Below are 23511 nucleotides of genomic sequence, written 5' to 3'. Positions count from 1 at the left end.
TCAAAGAAAAGGAGAACCCTTCTACCATTAGTATTATTCAAATTACTTCGTAACAAAAATGTTAACATTTTCTTGTCCTCTCTGCTAACCTGCAGGTGACAAAGGGAGACAGCAAAAATGCTAAAAAGAAAAATAATAAGAAAACCAGCAAAAACAAGAGCAGCCTGAGTAGGGGCAATAAGAAGAAGCCGGGCATGCCCAATGTGTCCAATGACCTCTCACAAAAACTGTATGCCACCATGGAGAAGCACAAAGAGGTACCATGTGGCCACTTAGGGTGGGAGGGGCAGGGAAGGAGGTCGGAAGCTCTGTCCACCATGGCTAGCATTTAAGATCCAAGCACAGCGGAAGTTCAGAAGGAAAAAACCATTTGAGGGATAAGAAGAAAGAAAATTACATAGCTTGTATAGGAGGTAAAAAAACAGGCAATGATAGGGTTTCTCAGGTTGGCAGCTGTCACAAGTCTCATTGGTGTTGGATTGTCCCGCGCATTAATGCATAAGCATAGTTTGTCCAACCCTCTTTGTAATCCTCAGGGTTTTTGAATTCTGGTGGGTGCCTCCCTTTGATATTATCAACAATTAATAATTATTAGCTATTTCAAGCAATGTTTAGTGTCACAAGATTCTGGCATAACAGAGGCACCTGGGTGGCTCAGTAGTTGAGTATCTCTGGCTCAGGTTGTGATCCCAGCATCCTGGGATCAAGTCTCATATCAATCTTTCCGGAAGGAGCTGCTTCACCCTCTGCCTATGTCTCTGTCTCTCAGGAAAAAAATAAATAAAATCTTTAAACGAAAAAAAAAAAGATTCTGGCATAACAGAAGGGTTGGGAAAGGTCCCTAGAGTCCATTACAATAAGCTTGACTTAAATTGTAGATATAGTCTCCAGACTTTGTTTAGTCTGAAGATGGAAGTAGTGGATACCTGTTGGGAATTAGAATCTAAGGTTGTAGATTTAGGTTATATTTGAGTATTGTCTTAGCTAGAGGGCAACATACAGTGGAAACAATCATGAGGGTTAGCCGTAGTAAAGATTTCCAAGGGAGTCACCAGATGGTTTTATTTGCCTCTATTTCAAATGAGTTGTTAGAGGCATTCCCTACTTGTTAGATTCAGTGCTTTCTTATGCATCAGATTTTCAAAATGGTCCTTGCTCTAGGAGTACTTTCATTGATCCACAATATTATAAGGTCACACACGTCACAGTCCTCTCCTTGATGTTTTTAAACTCTTGGCATCTGTTCAAGACGTGTCTACTCAGTGTGCTCTTGTGCCCTATGTTCTTTTTCTAGAAATAAGACTCATGTTTTATGTCATGAGTACCGCCTACCATGCCATACTTGCTGTCCAAGTATATTACAAGTGTTATTGCCAGTTTGCACAGATTGTCAGTCTCTGAGAACTGATAAAATATAGTGGTCAGTACAGCAGTTGCTCACAAGTTTCTCATCTCTTGAAGGTACCTTTGCATTTTTCAGCTTAGTAAGAGTTTACATTCATATATTAGTAAATGTAAAATAGGCGATACCAGCTTCCTGTCACAGCTTTACCCTAATGTTTATGGGCCTTGATGGTGGTAGTATCTTTTCAAACTTCAGTGAACAAGGATTTTGTTTCTGTATCAAGGACTAAGAAGGTTTTGCTTTTTATCTTTTCCATCCCCACAAACTTTTTAACATTTGAAACTTTCTCTAAGTTGTGTAGTGGACCCCCTGCCATATCCTTCACTTAGACTGACCAGTTGTTAACGTTTTGCTATATCCTCTTTATCTGTAGTTCAGCAAGCACCTTCTAAGAAAAACGACCACCTCTCCTTCACCACACTGTGACTTCCCACTATCTTATGTCTGGTCCTTGTGCTCCAGTCAAGGATTATGTGTCAGGTTGAGTTGTCTCCGTTCCTGGCTTTCTTTTTTTTCATAACGTGGGCATTTTGTTGAAAGTCAAGGCCCAAAATTGTTTTGTTAGAATCTCCTTCAATTTGGATTTGTCTGACATGTCTCCTTGTGATTAGGTCCAGATTCAACTGTGGCTTGGATGTGAGAGTAGACCCTTTAAGGCGAAATGTCCAGTGTATGTGTGCTGTATCTGCCCAGACCCTTTTTTGTTTGAAGGGATTATTAAATGAGAAGATAAGAAGGAGATGTCGATATTAGGCCCATTGTAGTCATTCCCAGAGAAGAGACCAGAGGTTTGTGAGCAACAGAAAGCAAGGGCTGTATGGTGGGACCTTGCATGGCTGTGAACTCGAGCATCACCAGCCTCACAGGCGTCCAGTTAGACATCCGTTGGCTGCAGGCTATCCCAGTGCCATGCAGTGCTCTTCTTCCAGAGTCAGATTGAAATTGTCCATTTCATAGGTCTTCTTTGTGATCCGTCTCATCGCTGGCCCTGCTGCCAACTCCCTGCCTCCCATCGTTGATCCTGACCCCCTCATCCCTTGCGATCTGATGGATGGGCGGGACGCCTTCCTTACCCTCGCCAGGGACAAGCACCTGGAGTTCTCTTCACTCCGAAGAGCCCAGTGGTCCACCATGTGCATGCTGGTGGAGCTGCACACCCAGAGCCAGGACCGCTTTGTCTACACCTGCAACGAGTGCAAGCACCATGTGGAGACCCGCTGGCACTGCACTGTCTGCGAGGTAGGCCCCGGGGGTGGGGAGCAGAGGGCACTGGGGTGGGTGGGGGGCTCCAGGTTCCTGAGAGGCAGGAGAAACACTGGTGACATAGGCCTGTGCTCGGTGCCATTGGTGAGTAGTAGCGCAGAGTGGGAGGGGCCTGGTCTTATATTTCAGTGGTAGCGCTGAAGAGTCTTTCTCTAGAAAGGGGTTTTTGGGCTCTAGCAGAATATGTAAACTGTTTTTTTTAATTACTTAAATCTTGGAGAGTTGACTGTGCCTGTTTCCCCCCCAGGATTATGATTTATGTATCACCTGCTATAACACTAAAAACCATGACCACAAAATGGAGAAACTAGGTCTTGGCTTAGACGACGAGAGCAACAGCCAGCAGGCTGCAGCCACCCAAAGCCCAGGAGACTCCCGCCGCCTGAGCATCCAGCGCTGCATTCAGTCCCTGGTGCATGCCTGCCAGTGCCGGAACGCCAACTGCTCACTGCCCTCCTGCCAGAAGATGAAGCGGGTGGTACAGCACACCAAGGGTTGCAAACGGAAGACCAACGGGGGCTGCCCCATCTGCAAGCAGCTCATCGCCCTCTGCTGCTACCACGCCAAACACTGCCAGGAGAACAAGTGCCCTGTGCCCTTCTGCCTCAACATCAAGCAAAAGCTCCGGCAACAGCAGCTGCAGCACCGGCTCCAGCAGGCTCAGATGCTCCGCAGGAGGATGGCCAGTATGCAGCGGACCGGGGTGGTGGGGCAGCAGCAAGGCCTGCCTTCCCCAACTCCTGCCACTCCAACCACACCGACTGGTCAACAACCAACCACCCCGCAGACACCCCAGCCCCAGCCTCCCTCTCAGCCCCAGCCCACTCCTCCCAACAGCATGCCACCCTACTTGCCCAGGACTCAGGCTGCTGGCCCTGTCTCCCAGGGTAAGGCAGCAGGCCAGGTGACCCCTCCCACTCCCCCTCAGACTGCTCAGCCACCCCTTCCAGGGCCCCCACCTGCTGCAGTGGAAATGGCAATGCAGATTCAGAGGGCAGCTGAGACGCAGCGCCAGATGGCCCACGTGCAAATTTTTCAAAGGCCAATCCAGCACCAGATGCCCCAGATGACTCCGATGGCCCCCATGGGTATGAACCCACCCCCTATGGCCAGAGGTCCCAGTGGGCATTTGGAGCCAGGGATGGGGCCCACCGGGATGCAGCAGCAGCCACAGTGGGTCCAGGGAGGTTTGCCTCAGCCCCAGCAGCTACAGCCTGGGATGCCGAGGCCAGCCATGATGTCAGTGGCCCAGCATGGTCAACCCTTGAATATAGCTCCCCAGCCAGGACTGGGCCAGGTAGGTGTGAGCCCTCTCAAACCAGGCACTGTGTCTCAACAAGCCTTACAAAACCTTTTGCGGACTCTCAGGTCTCCCAGCTCTCCCCTACAGCAGCAACAGGTGCTTAGTATCCTTCATGCCAACCCCCAGCTGTTGGCTGCATTCATCAAGCAGCGGGCTGCCAAGTATGCCAACTCGAATCCACAGCCCCTCCCTGGGCAACCTGGCATGCCCCAGGGCCAGCCCGGGCTGCAGCCGCCTACCATGCCAGGCCAGCAGGGGGTCCACTCTAATCCAGCCATGCCGAACATGAACCCCATGCAAGCAGGCGTCCAGAGGGCCGGCCTACCCCAGCAGCAGCCGCAGCAGCAACTCCAGCCACCCATGGGAGGGATGAGCCCCCAAGCTCAGCAAATGAACATGAATCACAACACCATGCCTTCACAGTTCCGAGACATCCTGAGGCGGCAGCAGATGATGCAACAGCAACAGCAGCAGCAGCAGCAGGGAGCAGGGCCTGGACTCGGCCCCGGGATGGCCAACCATAACCAGTTCCAGCAACCCCAAGGAGTTGGCTACCCCCCACCACCACCGCCGCCACAGCAGCAGCAGCAGCAACAGCGGATGCAACATCACATGCAGCAGATGCAACAAGGGAACATGGGACAGATGGGCCAGCTCCCCCAGGCCTTGGGAGCAGAGGCTGGAGCAAGTTTGCAGGCGTATCAGCAGCGACTCCTCCAGCAACAGATGGGGTCCCCTGCTCAGCCCAACCCCATGAGCCCCCAGCAGCATATGCTCCCAAGCCAGGCTCAGTCCCCACACCTCCAAGGCCAGCAGATCCCTTCTTCTCTCTCCAATCAAGTGCGCTCTCCCCAGCCCGTCCCTTCTCCACGGCCGCAGTCCCAGCCTCCCCACTCCAGCCCTTCCCCGAGGATGCAGCCTCAGCCCTCTCCGCACCATGTCTCCCCACAGACCAGTTCTCCACATCCCGGACTGGTAGCTGCCCAGGCCAACCCCATGGAACAAGGGCATTTTGCCAGCCCGGACCAGAGTTCAATGCTCTCTCAGCTCGCTAGCAATCCAGGCATGGCAAACCTCCATGGTGCAAGTGCCACGGACCTGGGACTCAGCACCGATAACTCAGACTTGAATTCGAACCTCTCACAGAGTACACTAGACATACACTAGAGACACCTTGTAGTATTTTGGGAGCAAAAAAATTATTTTCTCTTAACAAGACTTTTTGTACTGAAAACAATTTTTTTGAATCTTTCTTAGCCTAAAAGACAATTTTCCGTGGAACACATAAGGACTGTGCAGTAGCTGTTTGTGGTTTAAAGCAAACAAGCCAGATGAACCTGAGGGATGATAGAGTACAAAGAATATATTTTTGTTATGGCCGGTCCTGCCGGCCTCTTCTTTTTTTCCCTTGTGTGTGTGGTTCAAGTGTGCACTGGGAGGAGGCTGAGGTCTGGGAAGCCAACCACACGCTCCTGCCTTGCACCTCCAATAGGTTTTATTATTTTTTTTAAATTAATGAAAATATGTAATATTAATAGTTATTATTTACTGGTGCAGATGGTTGACATTTTTCCCTATTTTCCTCACTTTATGTAAGAGTTAGAACATTTCTAAAACCAGAGGACAAAAGGGGTTAATGTTACTTTAAAATTACATTCTATATATATATAAATATATATAAATATATATTAAAATACCAATTTTTTTTCTCTGGGTGCAAAGATGTTCATTCTTTTAAAAATGTAAAAAAAAAAAAAAAAAATTCCCCTTTCCTCCCCTGAAGTCAACTTTTGTGCTCCAGAAAATTTTCTATTCCGTAAGTCTGAGCGTAAAAACTTCAAGTATTAAAATAATTTGTACATGTAGAGAGAAAAATGACTTTTTCAAAATATACAGGGGCAGCTGCCAAATTGATGTATTATATATTGTGGTTCTGTTTCTTGAAAGAATTTTTTTCGTTATTTTTACATCTAACAAAGGAAAAAATTTAAAAGAGGGTAAGAAACGATTCCTGTGGGATGATTTTAACATGCAAAATGTCCCTGGGGTTTCTTCTTTGCTTGCTTTCTTCCTCCTTACCCTGCCCCTAACCCTCCATACACACACACACACACACACACACACACGCACGCACGCACGCACACACATACACTTTCTGTAAAACTTGAAAATAGAAAGCAAAAACCCTCAACTGTTGTAAATCATGCAATTAAAGTTGATTACTTATAAATATGAACTTTGGATCACTGTATAGACTGTTAAATTTGATTTCTTATTACCTATTGTTAAATAAACTGTGTGAGACAGACACCTGACCTTGTTTTACTCCTTGTTATCACATCTTTGTCTTAGAATGCATCAGTTTGAGTAAGTGCCCAGTACATGGGATTCAGAGGAAAAAGCAAAAGCACCAGCTTGCAGCCTTCCTAAACTATTACGTAAGTTGAATTCACAAATAGATTTGGGTAAATTTATCCAGAGCTCAGGGGAAAACCCAAGCACCAGCTACATGTCCGTTTCACCAATGATATTAGTTAGCTGTTTACAGCTTTATAGAGGACCTTCTTCCGTTGTCCCCAGTGGATAACCTCAGAGGGATCATGTATTCGCCTAAGTCAGGAGTAACTCCTCAGCACTTGATGCTAAGGCAAGAACCTCTTCTTACTCTCTTAACGCTGGTTTTTGCTACCTGCCAACCAGGAAGTCAATGGGGAGATGAGGTGGTAAGAAAGGAAAATGTGTGGAAATAAAACCTGAAAGCATAAGATATTCCAACAGTGAGTCCAGTATCATGCTAGGTGTCTAAAGAATGAATAGGTTACTGGTCTCCAACTGAATACCAGTTGGCTATAAACGGTTTGGAAAAATTAGAATACTATTAACTGCTTTGGCATCATCGGGCAGACCTCATCTTTGTCATAGGGCTTCACACTATGATAGTCTCTACTAAGGGCTAAAGAAAGATCTTCAAGTAGCTTAATTCAAACACATGCTTGTTCTTTTTACTATTTTACATTGTCTCAACAAAAATAACCAGTACCTTAATGTGAGGTGAACATTGAGCATTAATTGAGCACATTGAGCATTAATCAGAGACCATCCCAGAAAATGTGTCAAGTACCTACCAGCTTCTGCTCAGTGGTCCAGCAGATCCACCTGGAGCCACCTACATTGTGTACCAGGCCACATGGCACACACAGGATACAGCCCTGCAAGAAGAAGAAAGGATGCTTGAGTGAGATAAAATAGAAAGTGTGGAACAGATGGGCATCAGGGAAGCCTGCTGATGGAAATTGGGCAAGTTTCTGGAAAGAACAGTACTTAAATGGATCTTGGAGGGGCGCCTAGCTGGCTCAGTAGAGCATGTGACTATTGCAGGATTGTAAGTTCAAGTCCCACGTGTGGTGTAGAATTTACTTATAAAGTGAATCTTAGGGGAAGATGAATGAGAAAAGGGAAAGGAGTGAGGAGGAACTCTGCCATGAGAGAAGAATCTGGTCCTGTTGGGAAAACAGCTTCAGGTCTACTTGGCTGACACTAGATTACAGAAGTGGGTGATGCCTGTTAACAGGAGGACCCCCATCTTCTCCCTAGTACGAGAGGCCCAGGATTGATCTGAGCCTCCACCAGGGAAACAGTTTTCTAACCCATTTCCAAGCAGTAAATACCCAGCTGTCACAGCTCTGGCCTCTAGCTAAAGACAGCTGGGTTGAAGTGTTCAATCACTTTCACTAGAGTGTTGCAAAGAGAAAAATGGAGGCTGATATAAGAGGGTGGGGGAGAAAAGCTGTCCTTGTCCAGGCCAGAGGCAGTACTAGGGAGGGGGGAAGATAAGAATCCAGAGTCAAGAATACAAGAAGCTGGGATGCCTGGGTGGCTAAGCGGTTGAGCGTCTGCCTTCGGCCCAGGGCATGATCCTGGAGTCCTGGAATCGGGTCCCAGATCGGGCTCCCTGCATGGAGCCTGCTTCTCTCTGCTTGTGTCTCTGCCTTTCTCTCTCTGTGTCTCATGAATAAATAAAATCTTTAAAAAAAAAATACAAGAAGCTGATTTCAATGTTTCTATGCATTGGAAGCATTTCTATGCATTGTTTTTATGCAATTACCATAAAAAGTTGGGAAGAGCTAAAAGGAGACTCCCACAAGTCTCCAGTTGAGCTGTTTATAACATTAACCTGGCAAATGGACAGAGCAGTGTTCTGGTGCTTTCATTTACTTAGCTTGCTGAAATCCTCAAAAAACAGTCCCAACCAACCAATGAGAAGACCGCAGCTCAAGTGACAACTTGCTCAAGATCACACAGCCAGGAAATGGCTTACCAGAATGTCAAAAGTCTGTAGGGCTCCAAAGCCTTTCTTCTCCATAACCTTCATCTCCCTTACTGTAGAGCATCCTTAGTGATGGCAGCAAACTAATACATATGACACAGGGGCCCTGCTCCAAGCAAATGCAACACACAGTTAAAAACTGAAAGGGGAGAAAGAAACCAAGGAATCCTGAAGAGAAGCTTCCCAGTCTTCTTTTACAAACAAAGGAAGCTGGTCTCCAGAAGGATGGCTTCCTAGAATGTTATGTTCATGATGAAGTCACCCTGTTGAAAGAGCATATAGACCAGCATCAAAAAGAACAAAATGTTAATAGGTTTTTAAAAAAGAAGTATAAGACTTGTATACTGAAAACTAAGAACACTGAAATTAAAGACCTAAATAAATGAAAAGACATTGTTCACAGATCAGAAGATTGTGAACAGACCTCACTAATGTTAGGGAAGGGGTACTCTCCAAAATCCATCTAGAGATCCAAACTCCATCCCTTACCAAAATATCTGCTGGATTTTTGCTTTTTTCTTTTTTATTTTTGGCAGAATTTTACATGCTTGTCCTAAAATGTATATGGAAATGCAAAGGAGCCAAATAGCCAAAACAATCTCGAAAAAGAAATATAAATTTGGAGGATTCATACTTCCAAATTTCAAAACTTAAACTGCAAATCTAAAATAATCAAGACAATAGTAGCAGCATAAGGACAGACATTTAGATCAATGGAACAGAGTCCAGAAATAAAGCCATATATATATTTTTTAAAGCCATATATTAATGGTCAATTGATTTTTGACAAAGATGCCAAGAGAAGTCAACGCAGAAGGAATATTCTTCAACAAATGGTGCTGGAACAACTGGATATCCACATACGAAAGAAAGAAGTCGGACCTCTACCCCTCATCAAATAAGAAAACTAACTCAAAATAGATGGCAGACCAAAATGTAAGAGCTAAAACTACAAAAGTCATAGAAGAAAACACAGGTGGAGGTCTTCATGACCTTGGACTAGGCCATGATTCCATAGCTAGGACATCTAAAGCACAAGCAACCAGGAAAAACAAAACAAAACAAACAAAACAAAACTGGACTTGAACAGAATTTAAAACACTCGTGCATCCGAGGATATTATCAGGAAAGTGAAAAGACACCCCCCCATCCCCCCCCCAACGGAATGGGTAATGTATTGGTGACTCGTATCTGGTAGGAGTCTGTGTATCCAGACTATTCAGAAACTCTGACGACAACAACAAGAAGACAAATAACCCAATGAAGAATTGGACAACAGTTGTGAGTTGACATTTTTCCCCAAAGGGGACACAAATGGCCTGTAAGGACGTGGAAATGAAACCGCTCTGGAAAAGTATGGATGCATGGAGATGAAGACGAATACACTAATGCTTCAGCAAGGCTCGACTTCCAACTCCATGAGTTTTTCTCTTCATTCTTGAAACCTCCTCCTCCCTGGCGCTTGTTTTTCTGTAGAATCCTTTGTCCCAGGAGCTCCTCCTTATCAATATGGGCATCTTGTTGATCTCAATGTATACTTAGTAACAAGACTCAGATGGCTGTTGCCAGGGTTGGTCAGGAGACCACCTGGAAGACATGACGAACGTGGCTGGCAGCACATACCAGATTCCTATCAAAACCGCCCTGATCCTGTATTTTCCTAAAAAACCCTTCAGCCCTTAACCCCTGGGGCGGCTCTGCAGTTTTGCTTTGCTCTTTTTTTTTTTTTTTTTTAAGTAGATTCCACATCCAATGCGGGGCCTGAGTTCACGACCATGAGGTTAAGAGTTGCACGCTCTACTGACTGAGCCAGCCAGGTGCCTCCTGGTCTGCAGTTTTGAAGACCAAGACCCTAGCCCATGGCAGCCTCCTGTGCCAGGCGAAGTAATAAAATTATCGCTCCTCTTTATCACCAGTCTTTGTGTTCTATTTCAGCTCCAGAGCACAGAGGTTGGTTAACCACAATGAAAAGATGCTCAACATCATTAGTAATTAGGGAAATGCAAATCAAAACTACGATGGGATGCCACTTCGCACCCACTAGAATGGCTAGTATCAAAGATACAGGCTGGGATCCCTGGGTGGCGCTGCGGTTTGGCGCCTGCCTTTGGCCCAGGGCGCGATCCTGGAGACCCGGGATCGAATCCCACATCAGGCTCCCGGTGCATGGAGCCTGCTTCTCCCTCTGCCTATGTCTCTGCCTCTCTCTCTCTCTCTGTATGACTATCATAAATAAATAATTAAAAAAAAAACATTAAAAAAAAAAAAGATCCAGGCTGGTGAGGATGTGGAGAAAGTGGAAGCTCACGCACTGCCGGGGTCACATAAGATGGTACAGCCACTTTGGAAAATTGTAGCAGTTCCTCTAAAAAGTTAAGTGTCCAGGGGCACCTGAGCGGCTCAGTGGGTTAAGCATCTGACTCATGGTTTCAGTGCAGGTCATGATCTCAGGGTGGTGAGATCGAGCCACAGTTTGGCTCTGTGCTGGGTGTGGAGTCTGCTTAAGATGCCCTCTCTCCAGGGCACCTGGGTGGCTCAGTCAGTTACACACCTGCCTTTGGCTCAGATCATGATCCCGAGGTCCTGGGATCGAGTCCAGCATCGGGCTCCCTGCTCAGCTCACTGGGGAAGCCTACCTCTCCCTCTACTCCCACTCATGTTCTGTCAAATAAATAAATAAAATCTTTTTTTTTTAAGATTTATTTATTTATTTATGATAGACATAGAGAGAGAGAGAGGCAGAGACACAGGAGGAGGGAGAAGCAGGCTCCATGCCAGGAGCCTGACATGGGACTCGATCCCGGGACTCCAGGATCGCGCCCTGGACCAAAGGCAGGTGCTAAACCACTGAGCCACCCAGGGATCCCCTAAATAAAATCTTAAAAAAAATTCTCTCTCTCTCTCCCTCTCCCTCTGCTCTTCTCCCCACAAAAATGTAAAAAGTTAAATGTTTGTATTTGCAAGAATGATTTGTACACTGCAGAAAATTTATCCCAGTAAATATCTGTCCATAACATAAAAAGTAGTTACACATAGAGCGGCCATATGACCTCGCAATCCCTCTTCTAGTTATAGACACAAGAAAACTGAAAACTTATGTTATGTTCACACAAAAATTTGTACACAAACATCCACAGCCTCATTATTCATAAGAGCTGAAATAATAAGCAATTCAAACGTCCATGACAGGATAAATGGATATCCATCCAATGGAATATTATTCAACCATTGAAAGGAATGAAGTAGTGATTTAAGCAACAACCCGGATGAACTTTGAGAACACTTGATGCTCAGTGAAAGAAACCAAACACAAAAGACCACATACATATGAATATAGTTCTATTTATATGAAATGTCTCAAACAGACAAATCCACAGAGGCAGGAAGTAGATCAGTGGTTGCCAGGGGCTGGGGGTGGGGGAAATGAAGAGCTGTTAAGTACGGGGTTTCTTTATGGGGTGGTGAGAATGTTCTGGAATCGACAGTGGTGAGGTTGCACAGCCCTGGATATACTCAAAACCCCTGAATTGTAAGCTTTAAAATAGCCAATTTTTTTTAAAGATTTATTTATTTGTTTATGATAGACACAGAGAGAGAGAGGCAGAGACACAGGAGGAGGGAGAAGCAGGCTCCATGCTGGAAGCCCGACGTGGGACCCGATCCCGGGACTCCAGGATCATGCCCTGGGCCAAAGGCAAGCGCTAAACCGCTGAGCCACCCAGGGATCCCCCTAAAATAGTCAATTTTATGGGATGTGAGTTATATCTCAAACACAAAGGAGGCCACAGCCCAGCGGGAGGGCCAGCTGGGGCACTGCTGGATTTGGAGCCACCTCCCAAGAACCCCACCTGAAATCTGGGGTGTTTCGTGGGCAGACGGGAAGCCTGAGCAGGGAGCCCCACTCAACCCTGGGCAGGATCCCTGGACCCTGGAATCATGACCTGAGCTGAAGGCAGACACTTCACCGGCTGAGCCACCCAGGTGCCCCAAGCCTGACATTTTTGAGAGGGAAATTGATCATCCTTCTTCTCGGTTATATAAAAATTAACCCCAAAGTGAGAATAAGCAGCAGTTAACACCTCCCAACCTACATTCAGTCATTTCCCATTATGAAGGCCTAGTGTGTATGATAAGCTCTGGAGACAGAAGAAGGAAGAGCCAAAACAAAACCAAAACCAAAATGAAGTGCTGTTCAAAGTAAACTATAAAATCAAAAGATTTGGGAAGCCACCTAAGTGCCCACAGAAGTGCATGTGTAAAGAAATCATGGTACACATACTCCTACGATGGGCTGGTATTCAGCCCTGAGAAAGAAGGAAATCCTGCCACTTGTGCCAACATCAGTGGACCTCGAAGGCATCATGCTCAGTGAGATAAGTCAGACAAAGACTAATAGTATAAGATCTCAGTTATATGTGGAATCCAAAAAAGACACACTTGTAAAACAGAGAGTTAGAATGGTGATCACCGGAAGCTCAGGGGTCAGGACGCCTGGGTGGCTCAGGGGTTGGCTTTGGCTCAGGGCGTGATCCTGGGGTCCGGGATTGAATCCCATGTTGGGCTCCCTGCATGGAGCCTGCTTCTCCCTCTGCCTGTGTCTCTGCCTCTCTCTCTCTCTGTCTCTCATAAATAAATAAAATATTTTTAAAAAATAAAAATAAAAAAAAATAAAAATTCAATTCATAATTCATCCCATCAGAATGTCTGGGTGGCTCAGCGATTGAGCATCTGCCTTTGACTCAGGTTGTGATCCTGGGGTCCTGGGATCAAGTCCTGCATTGGGCTCCCCGCAAGTAGCTGCTCCTCCCTCTGCCTATGTCTCTGCGTCTGTGTCTTTCATGAATAAATAAATAAATAAATTAATTAATTAATTAAAACCTTCGCACAAACAAAACTCCAGGCCAAGATTATTTCACTGATGAATTCTATCAAACATATATGGAAGAAACAAATCTTTTTTTTTTTTTTTTTTTTTTTTTTTTCCAGAAAATAAAACACTTCCAGGGGCACCTGGATGGCTCAGTCAGTTAAGCATCTGCCTTTGGCTCAGGTTATGATCCCAGGATCCTGGGATCAAGCCCCACATCAGGGTCCCTGCTCAGCAGTGAGTCTGCTTCTCCTTCTCCCTCCTTCCCTCCCCCTGCTTGTGTTTCTCTCACTCTTGCTCTCACATAAATAAAATATTTTTTTTTCATAAATAAGATCTTAAAAGAAAATAGAACACTTTTCAACTCATTTTTTATGAAATCAACATTACCTTGTACCAAAATTTTTTAAAATTATAAGAAAACTAAAGGCCAGTAGTTTTCATTAACATAGATGTAAAAATCCTAAGCATCTCCCTCTTCCACAAAAAAAAAAAAAAAAAAAAAAAAATAGCAATTACATTATGCATGTAATATAATGAGAGCAAAGGCTTTCAGGAATGAGGCAAGAATCCCCATTCTTGGGCAGCCCGGGTGGCTCAGCAGTTTACCGCCGCCTTCAGCCTAGGCCCTGATCCTGGAGACTCGGGATCGAGTCCCACATCAGGCTCCCTGCGTGGAGCCTGCTTCTCCCTCTGCCTGTGTCTGTACCTCTCTGTCTCTCTGTTTCTCATGAATAAATAAATAAAATCTTAAAAAAAAAAAAAGATTCCCCATTCTTACTAATTTTTCTCAACATTATACTGGATGTTTTAGCAATATAAAGCAAAAAAAATAAATCAGCAGTTAGCAAGAAAGAAGTAAACTGTGTTATTCTCGATGTCATGATTGTATAAATAGAAAACCCATAAGGAACCTACAAAAAAGCTACTCAAACTAATAATTTAATTTAGCAAGGGAGGAGAATACAAGGAAAGTTCACAAAGATCACTTGCATTTCTATATACCAGCAATTAACAGTTAGAAAATGAAATTTTTAGGGGCACCTGGGTGGCTCAGTCTGTTAAGCATCTGACTCAGGCTCAGGTCATGCTCTCGGGGTCCTGGGGAATCTTCTGTCCCTCGCCCTCTGCCCTTCCCCCACTTGTGTTCACTCTTGTGTGCTCTCAAATAAATAAAATCTTTTTTAAAAATGAAATTTATGGGCAGCCCGGGTGGCTCAGCAGTCTAGCGCCACCTTCAGCCCAGGGCCTGATCCTGGAGAAATGGGATTGAGTCCCAGGTCGGGCTCCCTGCATGGAGCCTGCTTCTCCCTCTTCCTGTGTCTCTGTCTCTGTCCCTCTCTCTCTCTGTCTCTCTGTCTCTCTGTCTCTCTCTCTGTGTTTCTCATGAATAAATAAAATATTTTAAAAAATAATAAATAAATAAATAAATAAATAAATAAATAAATAAATAAAATAAAATAAAATGAAATTTATATATTCTAAATCTTTTCTCAGATGTGTGGTTCCTAACCACACATATTTTCTAACAGTTTATAGCTTGTTTTGCCATCCTCCTAAAAGGGTGTTTTGGGGCAAAAAGTTATACATTTGATGGAAGTCCAATAATAAATTATTTTCCCTTTATGGATCAGGCTTTTGGCACCATGTCTAAGAACTCTTAGGTCCTGGCGGTTGTCTCCTACATTATCATCATCTCAAATTGTATCGTTTTATGCTTCACATGTAAATCTATGATCCATTTTGAGTTTATTTTTGTACAGAGGGGTTTAGCTGGAAGCTTGTTTTGTTGTTGATTTTGCTTACAGACACCCAGTTGCTCCAGCACCCTTGGTTAAAAAGGCTCTCCTTTCTCCCCTGAATTGCTTGTGCATCTTTGTCAAAAATAAACAAAAGTTGGCTATACTTGTGTAGGGCTATTTCTGGGTTCTCTATGCTGTTCCATGGATCTGTGTGCCCGTTCCTCTGCCAATACCACCATAGTGTGGATCAATGTAGCCAGAAGTCTAAAATCAAGCAGAGTGATTCTTCCCACATTATTCTTTTTCAGAATTGTCTTAGCTATTTTAATGCCTTTGCTCTTCCATATAAATTTTAGAATAATATTGTCTATATTTATTTAAAAAAAAATCTCGCTGTGGTTTTGATAGGAAATGTGCTACACGGGATCCCTGGGTGGCACAGCAATTTAGCGCCTGCCTTTGGCCCAGGGCGTGATCCTGGGGACCCGGGATCGAATCCCACGTTGGGCTCCTGGTGCATGGAACCTGTTTCTCCTTCTGCCTGTGTCTCTGCCTCTCTCTCTCTCTGTGTGACTATCATAAATAAATAAAAATTAAAAAAAAGAAAAGGAAATGTGCTACACTTGTATATCAATTGGGAGAGAACTGACATCCTTACCACATGATATCTTCTTGTCCAGGAACACAGAATATCTCTTTATTTACATCTCTTTAACTAATTTCATCTCTGTTTTGTAGTTTTCAGCATACAAGTCCCATGAGTGTTTTGCTACATTTACACCTAAGTATTTCTTTTCTTTCTTCTTCTTTTTTGCTGATGATGAATGCTATTTTACTTTTACTTTTAATTTTTTTTAAGATTTTATTTTTAAGTAATCTCTACACCCAATATGGGCCTGGAACTCACAGCCCCGAGATCAAGGGTCCCATGCCCACCTTGATTTTCACTTCTTTTTTTTTTTTTTTTTTAATTGTTGGTTTGGAGTAAATAATCTTTTTTTTTTTAAGATTATTTATTTATTCATGAGAGACAGAGAGGGGCAGAGACACAGGCAGAGGGAGAAGCAGGCTCCATGCAGGGAGCCCACGTGGGACTCCATCCTGGGTTCCCAGGATCACACCCTGGCTGAAGGCGGTGCTAAACTGCTCAGCCACCCAGGTTGCCCTGATTTTCACTTTTTAAGGTTTTTTAAAAATTATTATTTGAATCTCAATGATCTATAGAAATACAATTGACTTTTGAATTTTTTTATTTTATTATTATTATTATTTTTTTTTGGTATTGAACTCATTTACTAGTTCCACTGAACTTTGTTGCTGTTGATTACATGGGATTTTCTTCATGGACAATTATGTCATCTGCACAAAGGAATGTCTTATTTATTCTTCCTTCCTGATCCATATCCCTTTTATTTCCGTCTCTTGCCTCACTGCACTGGCAAGAATTGCCAGGACCATATTGACTAGCAGTGGTGAGAGTGGACATCCTTGCCTTGTTTCTATTCTTAGAGGAAAAGTATTCAGTATTTCACCATTAAATATGATGTCTGTTGTAGGTTTTCTGCAGGTGTTATCAAGTTGGAACAGACCCCTCTATTTCCAGTCTCCTTTTTTTAAAAGATTTTATTTATTTATTCATGAGAGACAGAGAGAGAGAGAGAGAGAGAGGCAGAGGGAAAAGCAGGCTCCATGCAGGCAGCCTGACATGGGACTCGATCCCAGGACTCCAGGATCACACCCCGGGCTGCAGGCGGTGCTAAATCGCTGTGCCACCGGGGCAGCCCAGTCTCCTGACTTTTTATCAGAATTGGTGTTAAATTCCTGCCAAGTGCTCTTTCTGTATCAATTGATACAATCATATAAATCTTTCTCTTTCACCTATTACTACGATGGATTACATTGATTCATTTTCGAATACTGAACAGTGTATCTATGGAATAAAATTCACTTGGGTCATGATGTGTAACTCTTCTTATACATTGCTGAATTCTACATGCTAATATTTTATCAAGAATTTTGGAATTGGGGGGGGCCCCTTCCCGGCCAGAGAGCGGGCAAGACGGCAGGGTGTGCAGCGTCCCCGAATCCGCGAGCAAGCGACTGGATACTCCGTGCCCCTAGGGACTCCGGCCCACCCCATGGCGGATTCTGAGCGACTCTCGGCCCCGGCTGCTGGGCCGCCTGCACCAACTTTTTGCGCACCCGAAAGGGAATTCTCCTGTTTGCCGAGATTATACTGTGCCTGGTGATTCTGATCTGCTTCAGTGCCTCCACACCAGGATACTCCTCCCTGTCAGTGGTGGAGATGATCCTTGCTGCTATCTTCTTTGTCATCTACATGTGTGACCTGCACACCAAGATACAGATCATCAACTGGCCTTGGAGTGATTTCTTCCGAACCCTCATAGCAGCCATCCTCTACCTGATCACCTCCATCGTTGTCCTTGTTGAAGGAGGAAACCACTCCAAAATCATCGCGGGGGTACTGGGCCTAATCGCTACAAGCCTCTTTGGCTATGATGCTTATATTACCTTCCCCTTGCGGCAGCAAAGACATACAGCAGCCCCTACTGATCCTGCAGATGGCCCGGTGTAGGTGAACTCCCTTCATTTCTCTCTGAAACCTGCAAATAACACTTCCATCGAAAGGACTCCTCCCTGCCCTTACAACATTCCCAGCCAACTCCCAGCCCCTTACTGAAGTACAAGTGCCTTTATTGGGAGAATCTGTCTTCCTGTCCTGCCAGTCCTCCCTCCTGGGTGTGGCCATCTTTATGTCCTGGGTGTGGACATAGGGGTGCCTATGTCCCCCTACCTTCTGCAGTACCCAACAGGAGACACTGTTCTGCCTGGACTATGAGCCCACTTAAGCCACAAAATAAGGGGAGGAGGGAGCCTCAGATTTCAGACTCTAGGCCCCAGGCTGTGACCTGCACCAAATAAACTCCTCATTGTGTGTGTGTGTGTGTGTGTGGGGTGGTTCTGTGGAGGGATAAATAAACAGATTGTTAAAACATGAAAAAAAAAAAAAAAAGAATTTTGGAATTGGGATGCCTGGGTGGCTCAGCGGTTTAGCACCTGCCTTCGCCCCAGGGCATGATCCTGGAGTCCCAGGATTGAGTCCCACATCAGGCTTCCTTGCATGGAGCCTGCTTCTTCTCCCTCTGCCTGTGTCGCTGCCCCCCTCTCTCTCTCTCTCTCTCTCTTTCTGTGTCTCACATGAATAAATAAAATCTTAAAAAAAAAAAAAAAGAATTTTGGAATCTGGGGGCACCTGAGTTGCTCAGTGTTTGAGCATCTGCCTTTGGCTCAGGTCATGATCCTGGGGTCCTGGGATCAAGTCTCACATCAGGCTCTCCACAGAGAGCCTGCTTCTCCCTCTGCCTATGTCTCTGCTTCTCTCTGTGTGACTCTCGTGAATAAATAAAATCTTAAATAAAAAAAAAAAGAATTTTAGAATCTGGGACACCTGGGTGGCTCAGTTGGTTGTGCAACTAACTCATGATTTTGGGTTGGATCATGATCTCAGAGTTGTAAAATCGAGCCCTTGTGTGGGGCTCTGTGCTCAGTGGGGAATCTGCTTAAGATTCTCTTTTTCTCTCTCCCCCCTCTCCTAAAAAAAAAAGAAAAAGAATTTTTTGAATCTACATTCATGAGAGATGTTAGTCTACAATTTTCTTTTTTCCTTTTTTTTCTTTTACTCCCTTTGGTTTTAGCATCAGGATAATACTGGCTTCACAGAATGAGCTGGGAAATAGCTCTCCTCTTCTACTTTCTGAAGGAGATTGTGTAGAACTGGTATTAATTCTTTAAATGTTTTTTAGAAGTCTCCAATGAGGAATGCCTGGGTGGCTCAGCCGGTTAAGTGTCTGCCTTTGGCTCAGGTCAAGGTCTCAGGGTCTTGAGACTAAGCCTCACATCAGGATCCCTGCTCAGTGGGCAGTCTGTTTCTCCTTCTCCCTCTGCCTGCTGTGAGCACTCTCTCTGTGTCTGTCTCTCTCTTTCTGTCAAATAAATAGATAAAATCTTTAAAAAAAAAAAAAAAAGAACTCTCCAATGAAACCATCTGGATCTAGAGACTTCTCAGGGGATTTTATGAATTCAATTTCCTTAATAGTTATAGGATTGTTCAGATTTAATATTTGATGATATGCGGTAGTTTATACTTTTTAAAGAATTGGTCCATTTCACCTAAGTTGTCAAATCTGTGTGTATAGAGTTGTCTGTGGTATTCTCTCACTATCCTTTTTTTTTTTTTTAAAGATTTTATTTATTTATTCATGAGAATACACAGAGAGAGAGAGAGAGAGAGGCAGAGACACAGGCAGAGGGAGAAGCAGGCTCCATGCAGGGAGCCCGACATGGGACTCGATCCCAGGTCACCAGGATCATGCCCTGAGCTGCAGGCGGCGCTAAACCGCTGAGCCACTGGGGCTGCCCTCACTATCCTTTAATGTCTGCAGAATCTGTAGTGATATCCCCTATTTCATTACTGATCTTAATAATGTGGTTTGTCAATTTTGTTGATTAAAAGAATGAAGTTTTTGCTTGACTGATTTTTTTCTATTTTTCTATTTTCAATCTCATTGATTTCTTTTTTTAACACTAATTTTTATTTTTTTAAGGTTTTGCTTATTTATTTGACAGAGAGAGAGAGAGAGGAATCAGGGAGGAGAGAGGGACAAGCAGATTCTACACCGATCACAGAGCCTGATGCAGGGCTCAGTCTTAGAACCCTGAGACCAAAAAAAAAAAAAAAAAAAAAAGAACCCTGAGATGAGACCATGACCTGAGCTGAAATCAGTAGTCAGGTGCTTGACCAACTGAGCCACCTAGGTGCCGGACTGATTTTTGTTTTTCAACAGGCTCCATACCCAACATGGTGCTTTGTGAACTCATGACCCTCAGATTGAGTCATATGTTCTACTAGGCCAACCAGGCAACCAAGCTCATTGATTTCTATCTTTATTATTTCCTTCTTTTTAATTGCTGTGGGTTTTTAAAAATATATTTCTTCTTTTCCAATATAAACAGTAAGTGCTATAAATTCCCTCTCCATTCTGCTTTATTTTTTTTAAGATTTTCTTTATTTATTTATGAGAGACACAGAGAGAGAGAGAGAGAGAGGCAGAGACACAGGCAGAGGGAGAAGCAGGCTCCATGCAGGGAGCCCGACGTGGGACTCGATCCCAAGTCTCCAGGATCATGCCCTGGGCCAAAGGCAGGTGCTGAACCGCTGAGCCATCCAGATTGCCCCTCTCTGCTTTTTCATTTCTGTTTTCCTTTTCCAGCCTTATTGTGGATTACCTGAATATTTGAAGAATTCCATTTGAATTTATCTATAGTGTTTTTTAGTGCATTGCTTTGTATAGCATTTTAGTGTTTAGCTATTTCATTATATATACATAACCTATAACCTATAAAATCTCCTGGTGTTGACATTTTACCAGTTTGAATAAAGTACCAAAACCTTACCTCCATTCACACCCCTCTTTCCTGCCTCATTCTAGTATGTTTCTCTACATTGAGAACCACATTAGGTAAGTTTGTACTTCAACTGTCAAATACAACTTAGAAAACTAAAAAAGAGAAGTCTATGTATTGACCCATATTTTCACTCTTACAGTGTTATTTTTTCCTTTCTGATGTTGTAAGATTCCATTTCTTTTGTTATTTCCTTCCTGTTTGGACAATTTTTTTAGTCATTCTTTTAGGGTGGGTCTTCTGGAAACAAATTCTCTTAGTCTTCCTCTATCTCCAAATGTCTTGATTTCTTTTTCATTCCTATCTTGCCAGGCTGCCCTTTTCCTGGGCCTTTGGTTTGAGGTTTCTTTTTGTTTGTGCCTGTTGGCAGTTCCAGGTTCCAGGCTTCTTTAGATCCAGTCTGGGAAGCATGAGGCAAAAAGAAACCCAGGAACTTGCCATCATATCATTCCCGGTGTCCAAACCTCCTATCTGGCCTGCCTCCTTCACTCCACCTTCCAAAATCTTCTTGTTTGTTCAATATATAATCTCAATATATATATAGTGTCCAGGGCTTTTACTTGTACTTAGCAGGAGAAATAGGAAAAATACGTCTACTCTATCTTCCCAGAATCAGAAGCCCAGGGAATTATTTTTTAATAGTACTATCTATAACAGCATTAAAATATGAAATACTTCAGAATAAATCTAACAAAACATGTGAAATGCCTTACAATGAAAAGTACTAAACACCAGGTAAAGAAATTTAAAAAGCTTAAGTAGGGGCACCTGGGCTCAGGTAGTTAAGCATCAGACTCTTGATTTCGGCTTGGGTCATGATGTCTGGGTTGTAAGATGGAGCCCCTGTGCAGGCTCCTCACTCAGCAGGGAGTCTGCTAGAGATTTTCTCTCCCTCTCCCCTCCCTCCACTCTCTCTAAAATAAATAAATAAATCTTTTAAACAATAAGTAATCTTGGGACGCCTCGGTGGCTCAGTGGTTGAGCGTCTGCCTTCGGCTCAGGTTGTGATCCTGGGGTCCTGGGATCAAGTCCTAAATCAGGCTTCCTGCATGGAGCCTGCTTCTCCCTCTGCCTGTGTCTATGCCTCTCTGTGTGTGTGTGTGTGTATGTGTCTCTCATGAATAAATAAATAAAATCTTAAAAAAAAAAAAGTAAATCTTTAGGAGCACCTGGGTGGTTCATTTGGTAAAACATTGAACCCTTGGTTTTGGCTCAGGTCATGATCTTGCGGGCATGGGTTAAGCCCTGCGTTGGGCACTCCGTTCAGTGTGGAGTCTGCTTCAGCTTCTCTCTCCCACTCACTCTCTCTCTCTCTCTCTCAAATGAATAAATGAAATCCTTAAAAATAAGCATAAAAAATAAATATTTAAAAAAAATAAAAAGCCTACATGGAGTGACATGCCATGCTCATGAGCTGAAAGGTTCAATATTATTAAGATGATATTTTCCCCCACTTGAATTTAGATTCAGTGCAATCACAGTAAAAAATTCTAGGGCTGTTTTTTTTTTATAGACAAGTTGATTATATAAAATGTATATGGAAACGCAAAGGATCTAATAGTCAAAACAATTTTGAAAAAAAAATTTTTAAAGGAAAAACTAAGTTCAAAGACTTCTACTTGATAAAGACTTATATAAGTCACAATAATCAGAAGAGTAAAATATTATTATAAGCATAAACAGGCAGATTATTGGAACAGAATATAGTCCAAAAAGAGACCCACTCATTTGTGGACAACCGATGGGCAACAGAGGTACCAGCGTAATTCAACAGTGAAAGGATCATCTTCAGAATAAGTGATAGTGGAACCACCAGTTATAAACAAAACAACAATAACTTTGATCTATACACCAAACCATATAAAAATATTACCTCAGTGCCACCTGGGTGGCTCAGTGGTTGAGTGTCTGCCTTCAGCCCAGGGGGTGAACCTGGAGTCCCGGGATCGAGTCCCACATTGGGCTCCCTGCCTGGAGCCTGCTTCTCTCTCTGCCTATGTCTCTGCCTCTCTCTGTCTGTCATGAATAAATAAATAAAATTTTAAAATATATATTACCTCAGACTTAAAAGTAAAAGCTACAACTATTGAAACTTCTAGAAGGAAATATAGTAGAAAATCTTTGCAAACCTAGAGAGGCAAAGATTCCTTGGATAGGACATGAAAATCATGAATAATAAAAGAACATTTTGATTAATTTTACTAAAACACAATTTAACACTTCTCTTCAAAAAATACCTTTAAGAAAATGAAACGGCAATCCACAGATGGGGAGATGATGTTCACAACACATATGCTTGATGGGCTTGATAAGACTGGTATGTGGAATAGATAAAGAAGACCTACAGCTTAATAATATGGAGACAACTAACTCAATTAGAAAGTGGGCAAAAGACTTACTTCAGCTCAGATCACAGTTCCAGGGTCCTGGGATTGAGCCCTGCATCAGGCTCCCTATTCAGGGGGAGTCTGCTTCTCTTTCTCCTTCTGCCTCTGCTTGTTTTCTCTCACTCTCTTTTTCTCTCTCTCTCTCTCTCTCAATACAAATAAAATCTTTTTAAAAAGTGGGCAAAAGATTTAAGCAGAAACTTCACACAGTAAGATACATGAATGGCCAATAAACAAATGAAAACTGCTTAATAGCATTAATCTTCAGGGGAATGCAAATTAAAATGACAATAAGATATATATCCACTAAAATGGCTCAAGTTAAAAAGACTGTCTATACCGAGTGTTGGTAAGCCTACCAAGTGTTGGCACAACTAGAATTCTCAATTTCTATTTGTTCTGTTGGAAACTTTGGAAAACAGTTTGATGTTTTTTTATAAAGTTGATCATACCCTTACTGTAAGACCCAGAAACACCATTCCGAGGTACTTACCCTATACATTTGTCTACTGCATATGCACATTCCCAGTAGCTTTATTCACAACAGCCCCAAACTGAAAATAATCTAAATGCCTGTCACTAGGTGAAGATATCCATACACTGAGTAGTAGTCCAGTGAAAAGAAACAGCCTAATACATGCAAAAAAACATGGATGAATCTCAAAAACTTAATGCTGAGTGAGAAAAGCCACATACAAAAGTATACACTGTGTGATTCCATGTATGTGCAATT

The 23511-nt window shown here is 43.4% G+C and overlaps 2 protein-coding genes across 4 annotated transcripts in view; both read left to right on the top strand.

Moving 5' to 3' along the window:
- EP300 (E1A binding protein p300) overlaps positions 1-6279 on the top strand; it is an 83211-nt gene extending 76932 nt beyond the window's left edge. For all 3 annotated transcript variants that reach the window (XM_041754598.1, XM_041754597.1, XM_041754596.1), the window contains 3 exons: positions 96-257; positions 2363-2644; positions 2916-6279. In XM_041754598.1, coding sequence (XP_041610532.1) covers positions 96-257; positions 2363-2644; positions 2916-5138 — 2667 coding nt within the window. In that variant the 3' untranslated portion in view covers positions 5139-6279. The remainder of the gene's footprint in view (positions 1-95; positions 258-2362; positions 2645-2915) is intronic.
- Positions 6280-17045: 10766 nt separating this feature from the next.
- Positions 17046-17819, top strand: LOC121491334 (proteolipid protein 2-like). Its single transcript, XM_041756144.1, is given in 2 exon segments — positions 17046-17067; positions 17070-17819. Coding segments are annotated over 2 exon segments (456 nt in total). The 3' UTR covers positions 17504-17819.
- The last annotated feature ends 5692 nt before the right edge of the window (positions 17820-23511 follow it).

Source organism: Vulpes lagopus, chromosome 5 (assembly GCF_018345385.1).
Source record: "Vulpes lagopus strain Blue_001 chromosome 5, ASM1834538v1, whole genome shotgun sequence".
Taxonomy (NCBI): Eukaryota; Metazoa; Chordata; class Mammalia; order Carnivora; family Canidae; genus Vulpes; species Vulpes lagopus.
This window is presented reverse-complemented; position numbering and strand designations above follow the sequence as displayed.